Raw genomic sequence first — 20,712 nt, forward strand, 5'->3', positions numbered from 1 at the left:
CAGAGCTCAGTGTCCAGAGAGGAGCCTGACTATTTAATTGTTTCCTTCTAGGTTCATCTTGACAAAGCCTGGGATAACCCCATATGAAACAGCCTACCTATCATGGGAGCACTCACTTCCTGTGAATGAGTACAGCCTTCTCTGGATGATCCATCCTGGGACTGAGAAGAATTCACCAGGTAAGTATCTTTCTGCACTGTACTGTATTCCTGTTTATCAATGGTTCTAACCTGTCACGATTTTCTTATATAGATAACTGCACTATTGGAAATCAACAATAAAATCTTAAGCAAAAAACATGTTAAAATCAGCAAAATCAACAGTTTTAATCTTTGAATATTGACTTGGCAAGATAATTTGCTGGGTTAGGGGAAAATATAAAAGAGCTCTTAGGATTTTGCTGGCTGACGTCTAGGGAATATGGGTGCATTCCTTAGTTTTCTACTTGGTCATTCTTCTTATTCTTATTGTCAGGGAACTGCTCCATCTGCAGTTAAATCTTACATATATGTGTAGACATGATTATTGTCTTATGATAGAGTCTTACAGATAGAATTGCAAATAGAATTGCTGATTCAAAGGGGAACATTAAGGTGTTTGTATATCAACAGAAATAACTTCGTTTATCCAATTAAAAATCACCTTGTACATTTTCTATGTGATCATATTATAATCACAAGAGGACTTTTTTCACATGGTGCATACAGATCCTTCTATAAGGATCAAATAACCTTCTATGGGGCGACCTGTTTTTCATCTGACTTCTGTTGGTGGTTGTTTCTAGATGGTAAATGGCCCCTGGAGACTTAGTCTGTCTCTCAGTCCTGATTCTTCAGACCTCTGCTCTTTTGGAAGAGAAGCAGAAAATGACCAAGTCTCACGTGAGTTGCTTGCTTATTTTGTACTTGGTTTCCATATAATCAAATGGAAAAGTGTAGAAAGCTAGAGATTAGAATTAGGGAAAATGTAGAGAGAACAAAGACTTGGAATGAGTTGCTATGTAATAAGTAGAACCACATAAAACCACTATTAGAGTTCACATATATATTTGTTATGTATAAGTTCTATATAAACATAATACACTTATTATATCTACATTATGTCTATTTTACATAAATGTGTAAATTAAAGTGCACATTTGTTTGATCTTTTCTAGCAGCCACAGTGGAAAGGTAGAGAACATCATATATGTGATTTGGCATTCTCCACACATCAGGAAAAAAAGAAATTTCTTTGGGGGACAGGGTTCTCCTATAGATGATGTCCTGACCTATACTTCTGCATAAATGTATCAGTAGATTTTTTGTGGTTGTGTCTTTAAATATTTTTTTAGAGGACAGTTATAATGTTAAAGCTGAACTCCATAAGCATTATTCTTTGGGAGAACTAAGGTACAGTTTATCCAGAGATAAAACCTAGATAAGATGGAATGATGAGTATCTATTTGTCTCTAATATGATTATTTCTCTCAAATAGGCAGTTCTGTACTTAAAATTCTGTGGTAAACATTTGGAGCACAGGGGTCTCTGATTTTCTATAGCCTTTGCTGTGGTCTCAGGGTTTGTGAAGCTACTCCCCAACTGAATACCAGTTCTTGCCCTATTTTTTTCAATTTATAAAATCATTTTACTATTTTTTTGTCCTAGCCTGAATTATCCCTACTTGGTAAAAACATTTAAGAAATACATAAATAAATTTAAATAAATAAATAAATAAATAAATAAATAAATAAAAATGATAAAGTGAAAAGGATTTTAGGATTTTAAAATTCCCTTTCTCCTGGGATAGCCAGTATTAATAATTTGCAATGCTTAGATTTTTTTTTTCCCCATCTGGAAACTGTTTCTTGTTTTTAAAACATAAAGTCTCAACTTTCTTATTTAACTGAATGACTATCCACTTTTTCCAGTACCATTTATTGAACAATTTACTTATTTAAAATGCTGCCTTTATTGAATTCCCATTTGTGAGTAAGTCTCCTTTGCTCTTCTTTTCTTCTGATATGTTTGACTCTTTTTGCTAAAGACAAAATTTTACATCATTTTTCTGAATAGGCATGACATAGAACTGGGCACATAGTTTTGCATGCTGTGGTAAAAATGGGAATGATCACTTCAGATTGAACAGGAGCATGCTATTATAGGGTCCATTGTCATTTGAGGATGTGGCTGTAGCTTTCACTAAGGAGGAGTGGCAGCAACTGGACCCTGCTCAGAGGACCCTGTATAGAGACGTGATGCTGGAGAACTTCAGCCACGTGATCTCATTGGGTAAGGATGGCTTCCCCGCATATTTCAGCATATCTAATCCGGTGCTTATCTCTTCTCATTTGATCAAATTGGGTGGGTTCCTGACATATGTAATGACTGATTTTGTGCTCTCTATTCCCCAGTCTCCTCTCCAGCGGGTTATTACTCTGCTGGGGGCAGCTGGACAGCTGGACAGCTTCATTGTGGGGCTCCTAAAATAGCACCCTTTTTTTTCTTCACTGCAGTCAACCCAATTCCTCTCTGATTTCTCTATAATAGGGCATCCAGTTTCCAAACCAGATGTCATCTCCAAGTTGGAACAAGGAGAAGAGCCATGGATAATAAAGAGAGATGTATCAGATTGGATCTATCCAGGTAAAAATCTAGCAGGTGGGAGTCAAGGGAAGTGAAATCTCAGTTTCTTTGTTTTTTGTTTTTAATTGGCTGGTGGCTGAGACTTATGCTTCCACCTAGTTGGCAGTTCCTATTCCCTCTTGCTCCTGTGCTGAACGTGTAGTAAGTATTCGGCAACTCGTTAAGTAATAGTGAGCCACAAAGAGAAAAAAAGTTTCTTACTGATTCACTCAACAATCATGTCTTTAGTGCCTTTCGAGAAGAAATTCAAAGGCACTAGAAATCAGATGCTTTTCAGGAACATAGGTTTTACATGGAAAGATAGGAATCAAAGTTCATGGCTGCATAAAATTGCATGACCAATCTAGTTAATGTTTTAGGAGTTAAATGAAAATCATAGTCTAAAAAGATGTGGCATAACTTAAGAAGGCATGTTTTCCCAGCATGAACCAGCCCCTCTGAATTATATTTGGAGTGTGGGTTAGGCAGGAGGATGGCGAAGGCAAGCTCTAGGAATGGATGTGTATAAATTCTTGGAGTTAGGAATCCTTATGGCTTTCTGGAAGAAATTTGCTTGGCTTACTTGACTTCAGTAAAAGATATTTATTGGAGACTAACGTAATATAAGTGTGGATGCACAGTGTGAATACAGACAAAGTTTCATTAGCTGTACTCTGAAATTTTCTGTTACTATTTTTATTTACACAACTTTAAGATATAACTCACATGCCTTACAGTTGACCCAAAGTTAACAATTCAGTGGTTTTTAGTGTATTCACAGATAATGTGTAACAATTGCCACAGCCAATTTTAAAACATTTTTATCACCTACAAAAGAGATCCTGTACTGTTTAGCTATCACACCCCTGTTTCCCATCTCCCAGCCCTAAGCAACCACTAATCTACTCTCTGTCTTTGTTAATTTGCCTACTCTTGATATTTCATTTATTAAATGTTTTTTTTTTAAGTTTTATTTATTTATTTTGAGAGAGACAGAAACAGTGTGAGGAGGTTAGAGGCAGAGAGTGAGGGAAAGAGGAGAATCCTAAGCAGACTCTGTGCCACCAGTGCAGAGCCTGACATGAGACTCAAACCCACGAAACTGTGAGATTGTGACCTGAGCCAAAAACCAAGAATTGGACGCTTAACCAACTGAGCCACCCAGGTGCCCCTTGATATTTCATTTAAACGAAATAATGTAATATGTGGTCTTTTGTGACTGGCTTCTTTCAGTTAGCATACTGTTTTTGAGGTTCATCCACATTATAGCATGTATCAGTCCTTCATTCCTTTTTTGGCTGAGTAATATTCCATTGTATGGATGTACTACATTTGGTTATCCATTCATCAATCATTGGATATTTGGCTTGTTTCCACCTTCTGGCAACATGAATAATGCTACTGTAAACATTCATGCATAAGTTTTCGTGTAGACATAGGTTTTATTTTTTCTTCAGTATGTACCTAGGAATGGAATTGCTGGGTCATATGTCAACTTTGTGTTTAACTAAAATAAGAGCATATTTTCATTTGCTTATTTATCATTATGTATCTTCTTTGGAAAATAGTGTGTTGGGATCCTTTTTCTATTTTGAACTATTTGTCTTTTTATTAATGAGTTGTAAGAATTCCTTGTATAGATAAAATTCTTATATAGAACATATATGGAATTTTTATGTAAAGTTCTTTATGTAGATAAAGTGTTTTGTATAGATTCTTTTTTGTTGTTCACTGGTACTGATTTTAGTATTAATTAGGACAGGCTAGATATACTGTATTACAGATTAACCTCCACATGCCAGTGCCTCAACACAACAGTGTTTGTTTCCTTTACGTGATGCAAATCCAACACAGTTTGGCAGGGGGGCATGCTCCACTGGTCCCTCAGGAATCCAATTGACTGAAGTTAACACCATCTGCCGTCCAACTTGTCACTGATACAGGGGAAGAGGAATCTGGAGAACTCACAAGGCTCTTCTGAGCTTTACCTAGATTGTCAGTTTACTATAAAAGGGTATGTAACCCAGGAACACCCAGATGGAGGGGATACCTAGAGGAAGGTATGTGGAAGGGGCGCAGAGCCCCCGTTCCCTCTCCAGGTGCACCACCATTCTCCTAGCGCCTCCCATGTGTTCCCCAACCTGGAAGCTCCTGGAGTTCTTACTTGATTTCAGTCTCTTAACCAGATATATGATTTGCAAATACTTCCATCCTATGGGTTGCCTTTTTACTCTTTTTTTTTTAAGCTATTTATTTACTTTTTGAGAGGGAGAGAACATGAGAGGGGGAGGGACAGAGAGAGAGGAAGAGAATGAATTCCAAGCAGGCTCCAAGCTGCCAACATTGAACCCAATGTGGGGCTCGATCTCAGTCTCGTGAATCATGAGATCATGACCTGAGCTGAAATCAAGAGTCAGATGTTTAACCAGCTGAGCCACCCAGGTGCCCCAATGTTTTCACTCTCTTGATAGTATCCTTTGACACACATGATTTTTTAATTTTGATGAAGCCCAGTTTTTCTGTTGTTCTTTTGTTGCTGTCATATCCAAGAATCCATTGCCAAATCCAAGGTCATGAAGTTTACCCCTATGTTTTTTTCCTAAAAGTTTTATACCGTTAATGTTCTTACATTTAGGTCTTTGATACATTTTGAATTAATTTTTGCACATGATATGAAGTAAGGTTCCAACTTCATTCTTTTGCATGTGGCAATCCAGGTGTTCCAGCGCGATTTTATTTATTTATTTATTTATTTATTTATTTATTTATTTATTTATTTATCTTTTGATGATGACGTGTGGTTTTTTTCATTTTTATTTTTTTAATACTAGTAAACTTAAATACAGTGTTGTATTAGTTTCAGGTATACCGTATAGTGATTCAAAAATCCCATATATTATTCAGTTCTCATCAAGATAAGTGTACTCTTAATCCCCTTTAACTACTTCACCCATCCCCCCACACCTCCCCTCTGATAATCATCAGTTTGTTCTCTGTAGTTCAGTCTGGTTTTGTTTTGTCTTTTTTTTGTTTTTTCCTTTGTTCATTTGTTTCTTAAATTCCACATGAGTGAAATCAAATGGTATTTGCGTTTCTCTGACTGGCTTATTTCGTTCAGCATTTTACTCTAGATCCATACATGTTGCTGCAGATGGCAAGATTTCATTCTTTCTTATGGCTCAATGATATTCTATTGTGTATATATACCATATCTTCTTTATCTGTTCATCTGTTGATGGACACTTAGGCTGCTTCCATAGTTTGGCTATTGTAAATTATGTTGCAGTAAACATAAGGGTGCATGTGTCCCTTTGAATTAGTGTTTTTGTATTTGGGTAAATTCCCAGTAGTGTGATTACTGGATCATAGGGTAGTTCTGTTTTTAATTTTTTGAAGAATGTCCATACTGTCTCCCACATTGGTGTACCAGTTTGCATTCCCACCAGCAATGCACAGGTGTTCTTTTTCTTGACATCCTCAACAACATTTGTTGTTTCTTGAGCCCATCCCCTACTTTTTTTTTTTTATTTAAATTTTAGTTAACGTAGAGCTTTTGATTTTAGACATTCTGACAGGTGTGAGGTAATAATATCTCATTGTGGTTTTGATTTGCATTTCCCTGATGAGTGATTTTGAACATCTTTTTATTTTTTATGTGTCTGTTGGCCATCTGGATGTCATCTTTGGAGAAATGTCTGTTCATGTCTTCTGCCCATTGTTATTTATTTATTTTTTAATTAAAAAAAATTTTTTTTGAGACAGAGAGAGACAGAGCGTGAGCAGGGGAGGGTTAGAGAGAGGGAGACACAGAATCCAAAGCAGGCTCCAGGCTCAGAGCTGTCCGCACAGAGCCTGACGCGGGGCTTGAACTCACGGACTGTGAGATCGTGACCTGAGCTGAAGTCGGACGCTTAACCAACTGAGCCACCCAGGCACCCCATATTTATTTGTTTATTTATAATATACATCCAAGTTAGTTAGCATATAGTGCAATAATGTTTTCAGGAGATTCCAGTGATTAATCCCCTATGTATAACACCCAGTACTCAGCCCAACAAGTGTCTTCCTTAAGGCCCCTTACCATTTAGCCCATCCCCCCCATCCACAGCCCCTCCAGCAACCCTCAGTTTGTTCCCTGTATTTAAGAGTCTCTTAGGTTTTGTCCCCCTCCACGTTTTTATATTATTTTTCCTTCCCTTCCCTTATGTTCATCCGTTTTGTATCTTAAATTCCACATGAGTGAGGTTACATGATATTTGTCTTTGTCTGACTAATTTCACTCAGCATAATACCCTCCAGTTCTATCCATGTAGTTGCAAATGTCTTCTGCCAGTTTTTAATTGGATTATTTATTTTTTAGGTGTTGAGTTGTATAAGTTCTTTGTATATTTTGGATACTAACCTTTTGTTAGATAAGTCATTTGCAAACATCTTCTCCCATTCCATAGGTTGTCTTTTAGTTTTGTTGGTTGTTACCTTTGCTGTGCAGACTTTTTATTTTGATGTAGTTCCAATAGTTTATTTTTGCTTTTGTTTCCCTTGCCGCAGAGGACATATCTAAAAACATATTGTTATGGCCAATGTCAGAGAAATTACTGCCTGTGCTCTCTTCTAGGATTTTTATGGTTTCAGGTCTCACATTTAGATCCTTAATCCATTTTGAGTTTATTTTTGTGTACAGTTTCAGAAAATGATCCGTTTTCATTTTTTTGCATGTAGCTGTCCAGTTTTCCCAACACCATTTGTTGAAGAGACTGTCTTTTTCCCATTGTATATTCTTGAAGATTAATTGATCATAGAATTGTGGGTTTATATCTGGGCTCTGTATTCTGTTCTACTGATCTATGTTTTCGTGTCAGTACCATCCTGTTTTGATTACTGCAGTTTTGTAATATAACTTGAAGTCTGGAATTTTGGTCCCTCCAGTTTTTCTTTTCTTTTCTTTTCTTTTTAAATCTTTTTTGTTTATTTATTTTATTTTTAAATTTTTTTAACGTTTATTTTTGATGCAGAGAGAGACAGAGCATAAATGGGGAGGGTCAGAGAGAGGGAGACACAGAATCTGAAACAGGCTCCAGGCTCTGAGCTGTCAGCACAGAGCCTGACGCGGGGCTCGAACTCACGGAGTGCGAGATCATGACCTGAGCCGAAGTCGGCGGCTTAACCGACTGAGCCACCCAGGCGCCCCAATGTTTGTTTATTTTTGAGAGAGAGAGAGAGAGAGAGAGAGAGAGAGAGAGAAAGAGAAGGAGTGGGGGAGGGGCAGACAGAGAGGGAGACACACAGTCTGAAGCAGGCTCCAGGCTCCCAGCTGTCAAGAGCCTGACACGGGGCTCGAACCCACAAACTGGGAGATCATGACCTGAGCCGAAGTTGCACACTTAACCGACTGAGCCACCCGGGTGCCCCTGTTTTTCTTTTTCAAGGTTGCTTTGGCTGTTCAGGGTCTTTTGTGGTTCCCTACAAATTTTAGGATTGTTTGTTCTAGTTCTGTGAAAAATGCTGTTGGTATTTTGATAGGGATTGCAATACTTGTGTAGATTGCTTTGGGTAGTATCGACATTTTACTATATAACAATTTACAAATAACAATATTTGTTCTTCCAATCAATGAACATGGAATGTCTATTTGTTTGTGTCTTCAATTTCTTTCATCATTGTTTTCTAGTTTTCAGAATATGGGTTTTTCTCCTCTTTGGTTAAGTTTATTCCTAGGTATTTGTATTATTGTAAATGAGATTGTTTCCTTAATTTCTTTTTGCTTTATTATTAATGTATAGAAATGTAGATAAATGTTGTATCCTGTGACCTTACTGAATTCATATATGAGTTCCAGCAGTTTTTTGGTGGAGTCTTTCAGGTTTTCGGTATATAGTATATCATGTCACCTGCAAATAGTGAAAGTTTTACTTCTTCCTTACCAGTTTGGATGTCTTTTATTTCTTTTTGTCTGATTACTAGGGCTAGGACTTCCAGTACTCTGTTGGATAAAAGTGGTGAGAGTGGACATTCTTGTCTTGTTCCTGACCTTACAGGAAAAGCTCTCAGTTTTTCCCCATTGAGTATGATGTTAGCTGTGGGCTTTTCATATATGATGCCTTTATTATGCTGAGGTATGTTCTCTCTAAACCTACTTTGTTGAGGGTTTTTATTATGAATAAATTTTATACTTTGTCAAATGCTTTTTCTGCATCTATTGAAATGATCATATGGCTTTATCCTTGATGGGACACATCAGTTGATTTTTTGCAAATATTGAACCACTCTTACATCCTGGGAATAAATCCCACTTGATTGTGGTGAACGATTGTTTTAATGTATTGTTGAATTCAATCTGCTACTATTTTGTTGAGGATTTTTGCATCTGTATTCATCAGAGATACTGGCGTTTAGGTCTCTCTTTGTGTGTGTGTGGTGTCTTTACCTGGTTTGGGAATCAGGGTAATGCTGCCTCATAGAATGAATTTGTTCCAGCACCATTTATTGAAGTGATTTTTCTTTTCCCATTGAATGGTCTTGGCACTCTTGCCAAAAATCAGTTAGCCATAAATGAAAGAGTTTATTTCTGACTATACTATTCTGCCTATCTGTATATCTATCTCTGTGCCAGTCTCTTGACTATCGTTGCTTGTAGTAAGTTTTGAAATTGGGAAATGTCATTCTTCCAATATTGTTTTTCTTTTCCAAGACTGGAAACATTGGCTGTTCAGGGTTCATGTGAATTTTGGAATAAAGAGTATCCATTTCTACAAATAAGTATTCTTAGATTCTGATAGGGATTTGTTGAATTTTTAGATCGATTTGAGTAGTATTGCTGTCTTAACAATATTAAATCTTCTAATCAGTGGGAGCATATAATTTTTTCCTTTCACTTAGATCATTAATTTTTTTCAACAATAGTTTTCAGAGTATAAATTTCATACTTGTTAAATTTGTTTCTTAGTCTTTTATTTGATGCTATTATAAATGGAATTGTGTTGTTAATTTCATTTTTGGATTGTCCATTGCAAGTGTATGGAAATGTAATTTATTTTTATATATTGGTCTAGTATTCTGAGAACTTACTAATAAACTCATTATTTCTTTTTCTTTAACTTATTTTATTTTATTTATATTTGAGAGAGAGACAGACAGACAGACAGAGACAGTGTGTGAACAGGGGAGGATCAGAGAGAGACAGAATCTGAAGCAGGCTCCAGGCTCTGAGCTGTCAGCACAGACCCCAACGTGGGGTTTGAACTCATGAGCCGTGAGATCATGACCTGAGCCAAAGTCAGATGCTCAACTGACTGAGGCACCCAAGCATCCCTATTATTTCTTTTTTTTTTTTTTAAGCTTATTTATTTATTTTGAGAGAGAGAGAGAGCAAGTGGGAGGGGCAGAGAGAGAATCCCAGGCAGGCTCCACACTGTCAGTGCAGAGCCTGATGGGGGGCTCAGGCCCATGAACCATAACAAGATCATGACTTGAGCTGAAGTCAGATGCTTAACTGACTGAGCCAGCCAGGCACCCCAGGTCTTTTTTATTTTTATTTTTATTTTTGTAAGTTTTTATTTATTTATTTTGAGTGTGAGTGAACAGGGGAGGGGCAGAGAGAGAGGGAGAGAGAATCCCAAGCTGGAGCATCCCAATGCTGTCAGCATGGAGCCCGATGCAAGGGCTGGATCTCACAAACTGAGATCATGATCTGAGCTGAAATCAAGAGTCACTTGCTTAACTGACTGAGCCACTCAGTCGCCCCATTTATTATTAGTTCTAATTGTTCTTTAGTTGATCTCTTAGGATTTTCTGTATAAACGATTTGTCACCTACAAAAAGAGATAGTTTTATATTCCTTCACACATTGGATACCTTTTATTTCTTCTTCTTGCCTAAGTATCCTGGTTAGAACCTCCAGTACAATTTTGAATAGAATAGGGGGTGGACATTCTTGTCTTATTCCTGATATTTTGTGGGGGGGATATCCAATCTTTCAGTGTTAAGTATATTAGCTATAGGTTGTCATGCCCTTTATCAGGTTGAGGGATTTCTTTTCTATTCCTAATTTTTTGGGTTTTTTTGTAATGAAAAATGTGTTGGATTTTGACAAATGTAATTTTTTTTGCATTTACTGAGATCTTTTTATTATGATATATTACTGAATTTTAATTAATTGATTATTGGATAGTAAACCAACCTTACATTCCAGGACAATTTCAACTTGCTGATGGTGTATAAATCTTTTTATGTATTGCTGGATTTGGTTTGCTGCTTGTGTTGGGGATCTGGAAGACCACCCTGCAGTTTGATGATTTGCTAGAAGAACTCACAGACCTGGAGAAGCTGTTATACTCATGGTTATGGTATATTACAGTGATAGAATTTACCGGTCTGGGTCTGGACTTTTCTTTGTGGGAAGATTTTTATTTACCAAATTTCTTTCCTTGATGTGAATGTATTCTAGTTATCTATTTTTTCTTGAGTGGGTTCTGGTAATTCATGTCTTTAAAGGAATTTTTGTCTTTCATCCAAATTGTCAAATTCATGGGTATCATATTTTTCATGATAATCCCCTATTGTTCTTTTATGTCTGTAGGATCTGGTCTAGAGATGTTCTGTTTTTCATTGCTACTTTGCCATTGCCATTTCCCTTTTTTTTTTCTCTTTGCTAACTAAAGCATACTAATTTTATTAATTTTTTCAAATAATCAGTTTCTTGTTTCATTTCTTTTTCTCTGTTGTTTGTCCATTTTCTTTTTCCTTGACTTCCACTCTGATCTTTATTTTTCCTGTCTTCTACTTATTTTGGGTTTAATTTGCTCTTTTTCTAGCTTCTTAAGGTGGAAGCTTAGATTATTTATTTGAGATCTGTTTTGTTTTCTAATATGAGCATTTAAATACAGGTAGTTCTCACCTGTGTGGTAGCAAAGGACCATAAAAATTAACCATACAGGCCAAAACTTTGCAAACTAGTCTTCATAATCAATGGAAAAAATTAAAATTGTTTTGTAATTTGTTGAAACTTTTTATGAAAACATTAAAAATGATCTCAATGTTGGTTATGACTGTATAGAGATAGTAAAACAAATATTTACTACCTTGCAATTTAAAACATTGACAGCATTGAAAATGTCTTTTATTTTTTTTTAACAGCCCTGTAAAGAGTAGTTTGAGCAGTGTCTACCTTCTTATCCTTGTGTAACTTATGATAGGAAATGAACCTGTTTTCTTTATCTTACTGAATTCTCAAACTCTTTTCCAAGGTTGGATCAGCCGCCAACATTTTACCCTTTTTGTTTTCAGTGTTGTGAGTTATGTTCAAGAAACTGTGAAGATTTTTTTCCAGGGTCACTTTTTCTGTAATATATTTATTCTTTTCATCACAACCTAAGAATTTTTGTCAATTAACTTTTACCTTCACTAAATCCTTCTGTCTACATGCCTAAAGACTTATGAATAGTGGCAATCCCAACATTTCCACCATCATCTATCTTGTAACCACATCCAGTATTGTTAGTGTTGTTTCTCTGTTGCATTTTCATCTTTGTAGGCCAGTTCCCTGTTTCAGTTACCATTTTTGTAAAATGCTGTGTGGGTTTTCACTGGGAGACAGAGAGGAAACACATCTATACACTTTGTGTTCTGTATATGTATCTGTATATGTATCGGATAACAGATGTAGAATTAATAACTGACAACAGACTTTGAAATAAGTGAAATGATTGAGTACTGAACATGATGTGTATCTGTTATTTACATATTGATTTGTGGACTCAAGGCTGGCAGTGAAGTTTGTACTTTATGCTATTAGCCGCAGGTACTATACTGTGGTAATTAAAACGTTAACGGTCTTGATGCCAGACTGGTATTACTTAACTAAACTGTACTGAAATTCATGCATGTTGGAATCATGCAAAATGAACATCACCTGCATATAACTTGTCCTCTAGGTACTGCTTTAACTGTGTTTCACAAATTTTGACATACTGTTTTCATTTTCATTCAAGTTCTTTTTTTTTTAATTTTTTTAACGTTTATTCATTTTTGAGAGACAGAGACAGAGCATGAGTAGGGGAGGGGCAGAAAGAGGAAGACACAGAATCTGAAGCAGGCTCCAGGCTCTGAGCTGTGAGCAGAGCCTGACGCGGGGCTTGAACTCACGAACTGCGAGATCATGACCTGAGCCGAAGTCAGACGCTTAACCGACTCAGCCATCCAGGCGCCCTGTTTCAAGTTATTTTCTAATTTCTTTCTTTCTTTTTTTTAAAAATAAGTTACATCCAAATTAGTTAGCATATAGTGCAACAGTGATTTCAGGAGTAGATTCCTTAGTGCCCCTTACCCATTTAGCCCATCCCCCCTCCAACCCCTCCAGTAACCCTCAGTTTGTTCTCCATATTTATGAGTCTCTTCTGTTTTGTCCCCTTCCCTGTTTTTATATTATTTTTGTTTCCCTTCCCTTATGTTCATCTGTTTTGTCTCTTAAAGTCCTCATATGAGTGAAGTCATATGATTTTGGTCTTTCTCTGACTAATTTCACTTAGCATGATACCCTCCTGTTTCATCCATGTAGTTGCAAATGGCAAGATTTCGTTCTTTTTGATTGCCAAGTCATACTCCATTGTGTATATATATACCACATCTTTATCCATTCATTCATCGATGGACATTTGGGCTCTTTCCATACTTTGGCTATTGTTGAGAGTGCTGCTATAAACATGGGGGTGCATGTGTCCCTTCGAAACAGCACACCTGTATCCCGTGGATAAATGCCTAGTAGTGCAATTGCTGGGTCGTAGGGTAGTTCTATTTTTAGTTTTTTGAGGAACCTCCATACTGTTTTCCAGAGTGGCTGCACCAGCTTGCATTCCCAAGTTATTTTTTAATTCCTTATTGGACTTTTTGACACATAGGTTATTTACAAGTATGTTATTTTCCAAACATTTGGGGGAATTTTTGAGATCCCTTTTTGATATTTATTTCTGATTTTATTATGGTTGGAGAATATACGCTGTATGATTTCTGTCCTCATAAAATTATTACAGTTTGTTTTGCAGCCCAGTATGTAGTCTATTCTGATGTTTGATTCACATATTCTTGAAATGAATGTGTATTTTGTTGTTGGATGGGGTATTTATAGATGTCAGGTTCATTGATGCTTATTGTGTGTGTGTGTGTGTTTGTGTGTGTGTGTGTGTGTGTGTGTGTTTGTTCTTTTATACATCTTGTGAGAGGGATGTTGAAATCTGTAGACATTAATTTGTCTTTTTTTCCTTTCATTTTTGTTAGTTTTAATATGTGTGTTATGGGCATCTATAACACATAGATGTGTTGTAATGGTTATATCTTCTTGCAAATCTCCTTTTACAGTTTTGAAATATACTTCTTTGTTTCTAATAATATTTATTATCTTGAAGTCTATATTGTCTAATACTAATACAGCTACTTCACTTCTCTTATGTTTATAGTTTGCATGATGTTTTTCTCCCCATTCTTTTGTTTTCAGCCTATTTGTCTTTGAATTTAAAGTGAATTTCTTGGGGCACCTGGGTGGCTTAGTTGGTTAAGCATCTGACTGTTGATTTCAGCTCAAGTCATGATCTCACAGTTTGTAAGATTGAGCCCTGCTTTGCACTCTGAACTGACAGTGTGGAGCCTGCTTGGGATTCTGTCTCCTTCTCTCTCTGCTCCTCCCCCATGCACTTGCACTCTCTCAAAATAAATAAATATGTAAAAAATAATAAAGTGAACTTATTATAGACAATGTATAGTTGATTCTTAACTGTTTTATCCAGACTGACAGTTTCTGACTGGAATATTACTCCATTTCTAGTTAATGCAATTATTGATTTGTTTTGATTTATGTTTACCATTTTGCTATTTGTTTTCTGTTTGTTTAATCTCTCTTTTAGTCCTTTTTCTTTTCCTGTCTTCTTTTGTGTTAAAAGAATGTTTTATAGTATACCATTTTAATTTCCCTGTAGAATTTTTATTCATAGTTCAGTCTCTACATACATGTAATATTGCTATAGGGGTTACAATATGATATTTAACTTCTTATAACCTACTACATGTTAATGCTGCTATATTTTTCTGGCAAAACATAGAAATTTCGCACTAACATAGCTCCATTATCTATTCTGCCTTATCATTTGGTGCTGCTTTGTTCTTTTAATCATGTATGTTACACTTAAAATGTTTGTCATAAATTGGACAATATGTTATTATTTTTGCTTTAAAAAGCTTTTTAAATGGCAGTGCAAGCTGGTGCAGCCACTCTGGAAAACAGTATGGAGGTTCCTCAAAAAACTAAAAATAGAACTACCCTACGACCCAGCAATTACACTACTAGGAATTTATCCACGGGATACAGGTGTGCTGTTTCGAAGGGACACATGCACCCCCATGTTTATAGCAGCACTATCAACAATAGCCAAAGTATGGAAAGAGCCCAAATGTCCATCAATGGATGAATGGATAAAGAAGATGTGGTGTGTATATACACACACACACACACACACACACACACACACACACACACACACAATGGAGTATTACTCGACAATCAAAAAGAACGAAATCTTGCCATTTGCAACTACGTGGATGGAACTGGAGGGTATTATGCTAAGTGAAATTAGTCAGAGAAAGACCAAAATCATATGACTTCATTCATATGAGGACTTTAAGAGACAAAACAGATGAACATAAGGGAAGAGAAACAAAAATAATATAAAAACAGGGAAGGGGACAAAACAGAAGAGACTCATAAATACGGAGAACAAACTGAGGGTTACGGGAGAGGTTGTGGGAGGGGGGACGGGTTAAATGGGTAAGGGGCACTAAGGAATCTACTCCTGAAATCATTGTTCCACTATATGCTAACTAATTTGGATGTAAATTTAAAAAAATAAAAAATAAAACAAGTTAAATAAATAATAAAAAGCATTTTAAAGAAAATCAAAAGAGAAAAGGCAGACATATTTAAATTCCTTATATTTACTGACATACTTAAAAAAATTTCTAGGGGCCTGTGGATTTGAGTTATCATTTGGTGTTATTTTGTCAGAGATAATTTCTTTAGTATATTCTGTCATTCAGTTCTGCTAACAAATGTTTTTGTTTATCTGCAGATGCCTTTATTTTGCCATGTTTAAAGGAAAGTTTGCCTAGATACAGAATTCCTGATTGACAGGTTGCTTGTTTTTAGTATTTTTGAATTTGTCATTCACTTTTTCTTTCTTGCTGCTTTCAAGATTTTTCTTTTTGTCTTTTTTCAACAACTTAATTTTGACGTGACTAGTTATCTAGGTATTCTACCTGTGGTTTATGGAATTACTTGGATATGTAAATTAATGTTTCCCATCAAATTAGATGATTTTAAAGGCATTTTTCTAATTTTTTTTTTTGCCTCTTTCTCTTCCCTCTTCCTACTACTCCAATCCCGCATATACTGGAATGCCTAATGTTACACCATAGATTCTGAAGTTTTGTTTGTTTGTTTTTATATATTTTTTTCTTTTTGTTCTTGGAATTAGTTAATTTTTAGTGATATCTTCAAGTTTATGGATTCGGATTTTGCCTTCTGCTTCTCAAATCTAATGACCCAGCTGGTGGAAATTTAATTTCAGCTTTAGAATTTTCATTTGGTTCTTTTATGTTTTAACTTACACAGAGTAAATGTTAGGCATAGAGTAAGTTAACTACACAGTCATGATATAAAAAAGTTCTAATACTCAAAATTTCCTCTTTCTGCCTTTTTATAGTCAAACTAATATCTTTATATATACTTTTTTTCTCTTTTAAAATTGCATATGCACCCATTCCCTAGCCTTTTTTCCCTTAACTTTTTTTTTTAAGTTTATTGATTTATTTTGAGAAGGAAAAAGAGTGCATATAAGTGGGAGAGGGGCAGAAAGTGAGAGAATCCCAAGCACACTCCACACTGTCAGCACGGAGCCCAGTGCCGGGCTTGGTTTCACAAACCATGAGATCATGACCTGAGCCAAAATCAAGAGTTTGATACTTAACCGACTGAGCCACCTAGGTGCCTCTCCCTTAACGTGTTTAATGTGTTTATAATAGCTTCTTTGGGATCTTTGTTTATGAAATACAGTACCTATAGAGAATCACTTTCTATTGACTGATTTTGTTCCTTAGTGTAGATCACAGTTTTCTGTTTCTTTATATGTCTAGCAATTTTTAGTTGAACATTCTGTATTGTAGATAATATGTTGTAGTCTGGATTCTTCTGGTCCTTCTAAGGGTTTCTGTTTTGTTTTAGAGGCATTTAATTTGCTTGGTCTTAAACTGTGACATCTGTCTCTCCCATAGACTGTCATTGCTGATGTCTTTGCTTAGTTTTTGTTTAAGCCTGGCTCTCTAAGAGACTCCCCTTCATCTGCATAAAGTAGAGGTGAGCTTGTGTTATGGACAGAGGTTGTATTAGACATCAAAAGCCATCACTCTTGGCTGCCTGAGTTGTGGATGTGTCAGACCACTTTAAAAGTATAGCAAATTTGCAAGTCTCTCCAAATTTTCAACCACCTCTGGGCTCTCTAGGGTCTCTTTGCACAAATATTTTAGTGGTTGGGTGGGGGTACAGAGAAAGTTTATTATCTCAACCTTTCTCTGACTCTTACTTCCAAATTCCCCTGTTAAATTTCTAGCTGCTCTACTAACAGCATTAAGGCGTATATCATGGGGATTTCTGTTATCTTTTAATGCCCCATAAACTAGGGATGGGGGAGATGGGAAAATCTGAGAAAAAAATTCCACAAGCTCCCCATTCTTATCTAAGAAAGAAGTTTTTGGTGAATAAGCACTTTTCAGCTTATGACCTGCCTTTGGTAGTTTTTCTGTACCATGAGTTGGTTGTTTTTTTAAAAATCATTTTATTTGTTTTTGTACTTGTTTTTTGGGAAGAATTCCTCAACTACCTCATGCCACCACTATTGGAAGTCAAGTCCATCTTTAATTTCTCATGTGATAAACTTATATGTTTTAAATGGCCTGTTGCCTTCCCAGCTCTCTGTCTCTTGGACTGTCCTGTATCATTCATTTGTTTTTACCCCTTTTGTCCTCTACTAAATCTTTATATCTATTTGATTTTATTTCTTTATTCTTTCAGAGAGGGAGACTAGACTTGACAACCCTCAATTGGATATACCTGGAGATGTTTCCTTCCATAAGGAGGTATTGGAAAGTGTAACAAGGGATCCTTCACTATACTCCATTTTTAAGGTCTGGCAGGGTGATGACCAGATGGAGAGACATCAGGAAAATAAAGACAGACTTCTCAGGCAAGTCATGGTCATCAAAAACAAAACAGTTGTTGAAGAATCAGGTTATACATATAAGGCATCAGGAAAAATATTTCATGACTGCATAGACCTAGATGTTTCAGGACAAAGATTGTATAAATGTGACTCATTTGAAAAGAGCTTGATACCTAATATAAACTTACTCAGTTGTAATAGGGGTTATGCAAGAAAAAACACTGTTGAGAATTTTAGATGTAGGAGTACACCTATTTCTTCCTATTCTAAGCATGAAAAAATTCATAATGGAGTGAAACACTGTGAAGATAGTCAGTGTGGAAAGATTATCAGCAATAAACAGTCTCTTTTTCAATATGTGAATGTTGAAACTGGAGACAAGACCTGTATATGCATTGAATGTGGAAAATCTTTTCTAAAAAAGTCACAACTCATTATACATCAAAGAATTCATACTGGAGAGAAACCGTATGATTGTGGTGCATGTGGGAAAGCCTTCAGTGAAAAGTCACATCTCATTGTACATCAGAGAACTCATACTGGGGAAAAACCTTACGAGTGTTCTGAATGTGGAAAAGCTTTCTCTCAGAAATCGTCCCTCGTTATACATCAGAGAGTTCATTCTGGGGAAAAACCATACGAATGTAGTGACTGTGGGAAAGCCTTCTCCCAGAAATCACCTCTCATTATACATCAGAGAATACATACTGGTGAAAAACCTTATGAATGTAATCAGTGTGGGAAGGCGTTCTCCCAGAAGTCACAGCTGATCATACATCATAGAGCTCATACTGGAGAGAAACCATATGAATGTGCTGAATGTGGGAAAGCCTTCTGTGAGAAGTCCCACCTCATTATACATAAAAGAATTCACACTGGGGAGAAACCCTATAGATGCACTCAGTGTGAGGAAGCCTTCAGCAGAAAGTCAGAACTCATTATACATCAGATAATTCATACTGGGGAGAAACCTTATGAATGTACTGAATGTGGGAAGACCTTCTCCCGGAAGTCACAGCTGATCATACATCAGAGAACACATACTGGAGAAAAACCATATAAATGCAGTGAATGTGGAAAAGCTTTCTGTCAGCAGTCACATCTCATTGGACATCAGAGAATTCACACAGGAGAAAAACCTTATGTGTGCAGTGAATGCGGGAAAGCCTTCTCTCAGAAGTCTCACCTCCCAGGGCATCAGCGAATTCATACAGGAGAAAAACCTTACATATGTGCTGAATGTGGAAAGGCATTTTCCCAGAAGTCAGACCTTGTTGTACATCAGAGAATTCATACTGGGGAGAAACCCTATCAGTGTGCTATGTGTGGGAAAGCCTTCATCCAGAAGTCACAACTCACTGTACATCAAAGAATTCATACAGTGGCAAAATCGTAAGAATGGACTAAGCACAGGAAAGTCTTCAGTATCTGCTTAAGCCTTAATAAATACCACAAACTTACAGATTTCATGAGTTTGGGGGCATCTTTACTGGTAAAATTTAAGAAATGAGATAAAGTTTCTAATATGTTTATTTTTTTATCAAAGATTAGGGGCGCCTGGGTGGCTCAGTCAGTTGAGCGCCGACTTCAGCTCAGGTTACGATCTCGCGGTCCGTGAGTTCGAGCCCTGCATCGGGCCCCTGTGCTGACAGCTCAGAGCCTGGAGCCTGTTTCAGATTCTGTGTCTCCCTCTCTCTGACCCTCCCCCATTCATGCTCTGTCTCTCTCTGTCTCAAAAATGAATAAAAACGTTAAAAAAAAAAAAAGATAATACAAACATCTCAGTTATATAAACAATGGGTATTTTCACTATGGCACGTAAATAAGACTTTTGAGATTGTGTACTGAATTAATTGCAAGTTATATAGTCTATTTTGAATCACATATTTGTGATTATGTTACATAATAAGAATTGGACCAGTAGTAATATTATTAATGTTAGCTTAGCATAATTATGGCTGTGAAATAAATCCCCATAGAGCACATGAAGAAAACTTGAGTCAAAAGATGCCACAACCTAGAAACTGTGCTTGAGGGAAGGATTTGATTGTTCCTGTAAAGGTACATGTAAAAAAATATATATATTCTTGTAGATAGATGGAAAGATGGATTCATAAGGTCCAATAAATGTGGTCTTTTGTTTTTTTTGTTGTGTTTTGTTTTGTTTTTCATTTAAAGAATATAAGTTGGTCTGTGTCAGTGGATAGTCCTAGGATCTTGGAATTGACACTTGTTTCTCTGTTTCACTCCTCTCCTCTAGGACTTTGGTGTGATGGAAAGACATAGATGGCCATAGGTTTTAATGCTTATTCCATTACCCACAGATTGTGTGACTTCAGGGAAACCTTTTTTCATCCATGGTATCTGTTCCCTCATCTATATATGAAATTCTGGCAGAGAATATGTTTTTAGCTCATGTTTGTCCCCTTTATCTTTCCTCTCTGTTCTTTTGCAGGAGGTTGCTGATAACCATGTGTCCCCATTTAAACTTGATTTGCATTCCAGACACTGTGTGTCTGATTTCCCTGATTTCCTATTCTCTTCTTTGTCCATTTCACTGCTCTTGTGTCTGGTGGCCTAACGCATACTGTTATGGAGACCTCACTTTTACTTATTTTATTTTTCAAGCGCATATAAATTATGGTGTTTGTACATAAAGACCCTGTGTGATGCCACCACAGATCCTGTTTTACCCTCTCCCTGAAGCACCAGTTCTTTTTCCTGAGAATTGAGTGGTCCTCAGAGAAAAACCCATAGGGAATGTGGAAGATGTGCCTGGGATAGCTTACATGGGTAAGTATGAATCTGAACATAAAAATCCCACCTGCTATCTCTAAAATGTTTCTTTATTCTTT

At 36.4% G+C, this 20,712-nt stretch overlaps 1 protein-coding gene across 8 annotated transcripts in view; it reads left to right on the top strand.

The window, feature by feature from the left end:
* Nucleotides 1–19,415, top strand: part of LOC102958583 (zinc finger protein 300) — a 32,017-nt gene extending 12,602 nt beyond the window's left edge. For 6 of the 8 annotated variants that reach the window (XM_042994074.1, XM_042994112.1, XM_042994106.1 and 3 more), the window contains exons 2-6: nucleotides 52–179; nucleotides 785–881; nucleotides 2,144–2,270; nucleotides 2,529–2,624; nucleotides 17,710–19,415. In XM_042994074.1, the coding sequence (XP_042850008.1) occupies nucleotides 792–881; nucleotides 2,144–2,270; nucleotides 2,529–2,624; nucleotides 17,710–19,253 (1,857 nt within the window). In that variant the 5' untranslated portion in view covers nucleotides 52–179; nucleotides 785–791 and the 3' untranslated portion in view covers nucleotides 19,254–19,415. Of the gene's footprint in view, nucleotides 1–51; nucleotides 180–784; nucleotides 882–2,127; nucleotides 2,271–2,528; nucleotides 2,625–17,709 lie in introns of those variants that run through there. The other 2 variants (XM_042994117.1, XM_042994122.1) reach the window with 2 other exon arrangements.
* Nucleotides 19,416–20,712: the final 1,297 nt, after the last annotated feature.

This window comes from Panthera tigris, chromosome A1 (assembly GCF_018350195.1).
Source record: "Panthera tigris isolate Pti1 chromosome A1, P.tigris_Pti1_mat1.1, whole genome shotgun sequence".
NCBI classification, from domain to species: Eukaryota; Metazoa; Chordata; class Mammalia; order Carnivora; family Felidae; genus Panthera; species Panthera tigris.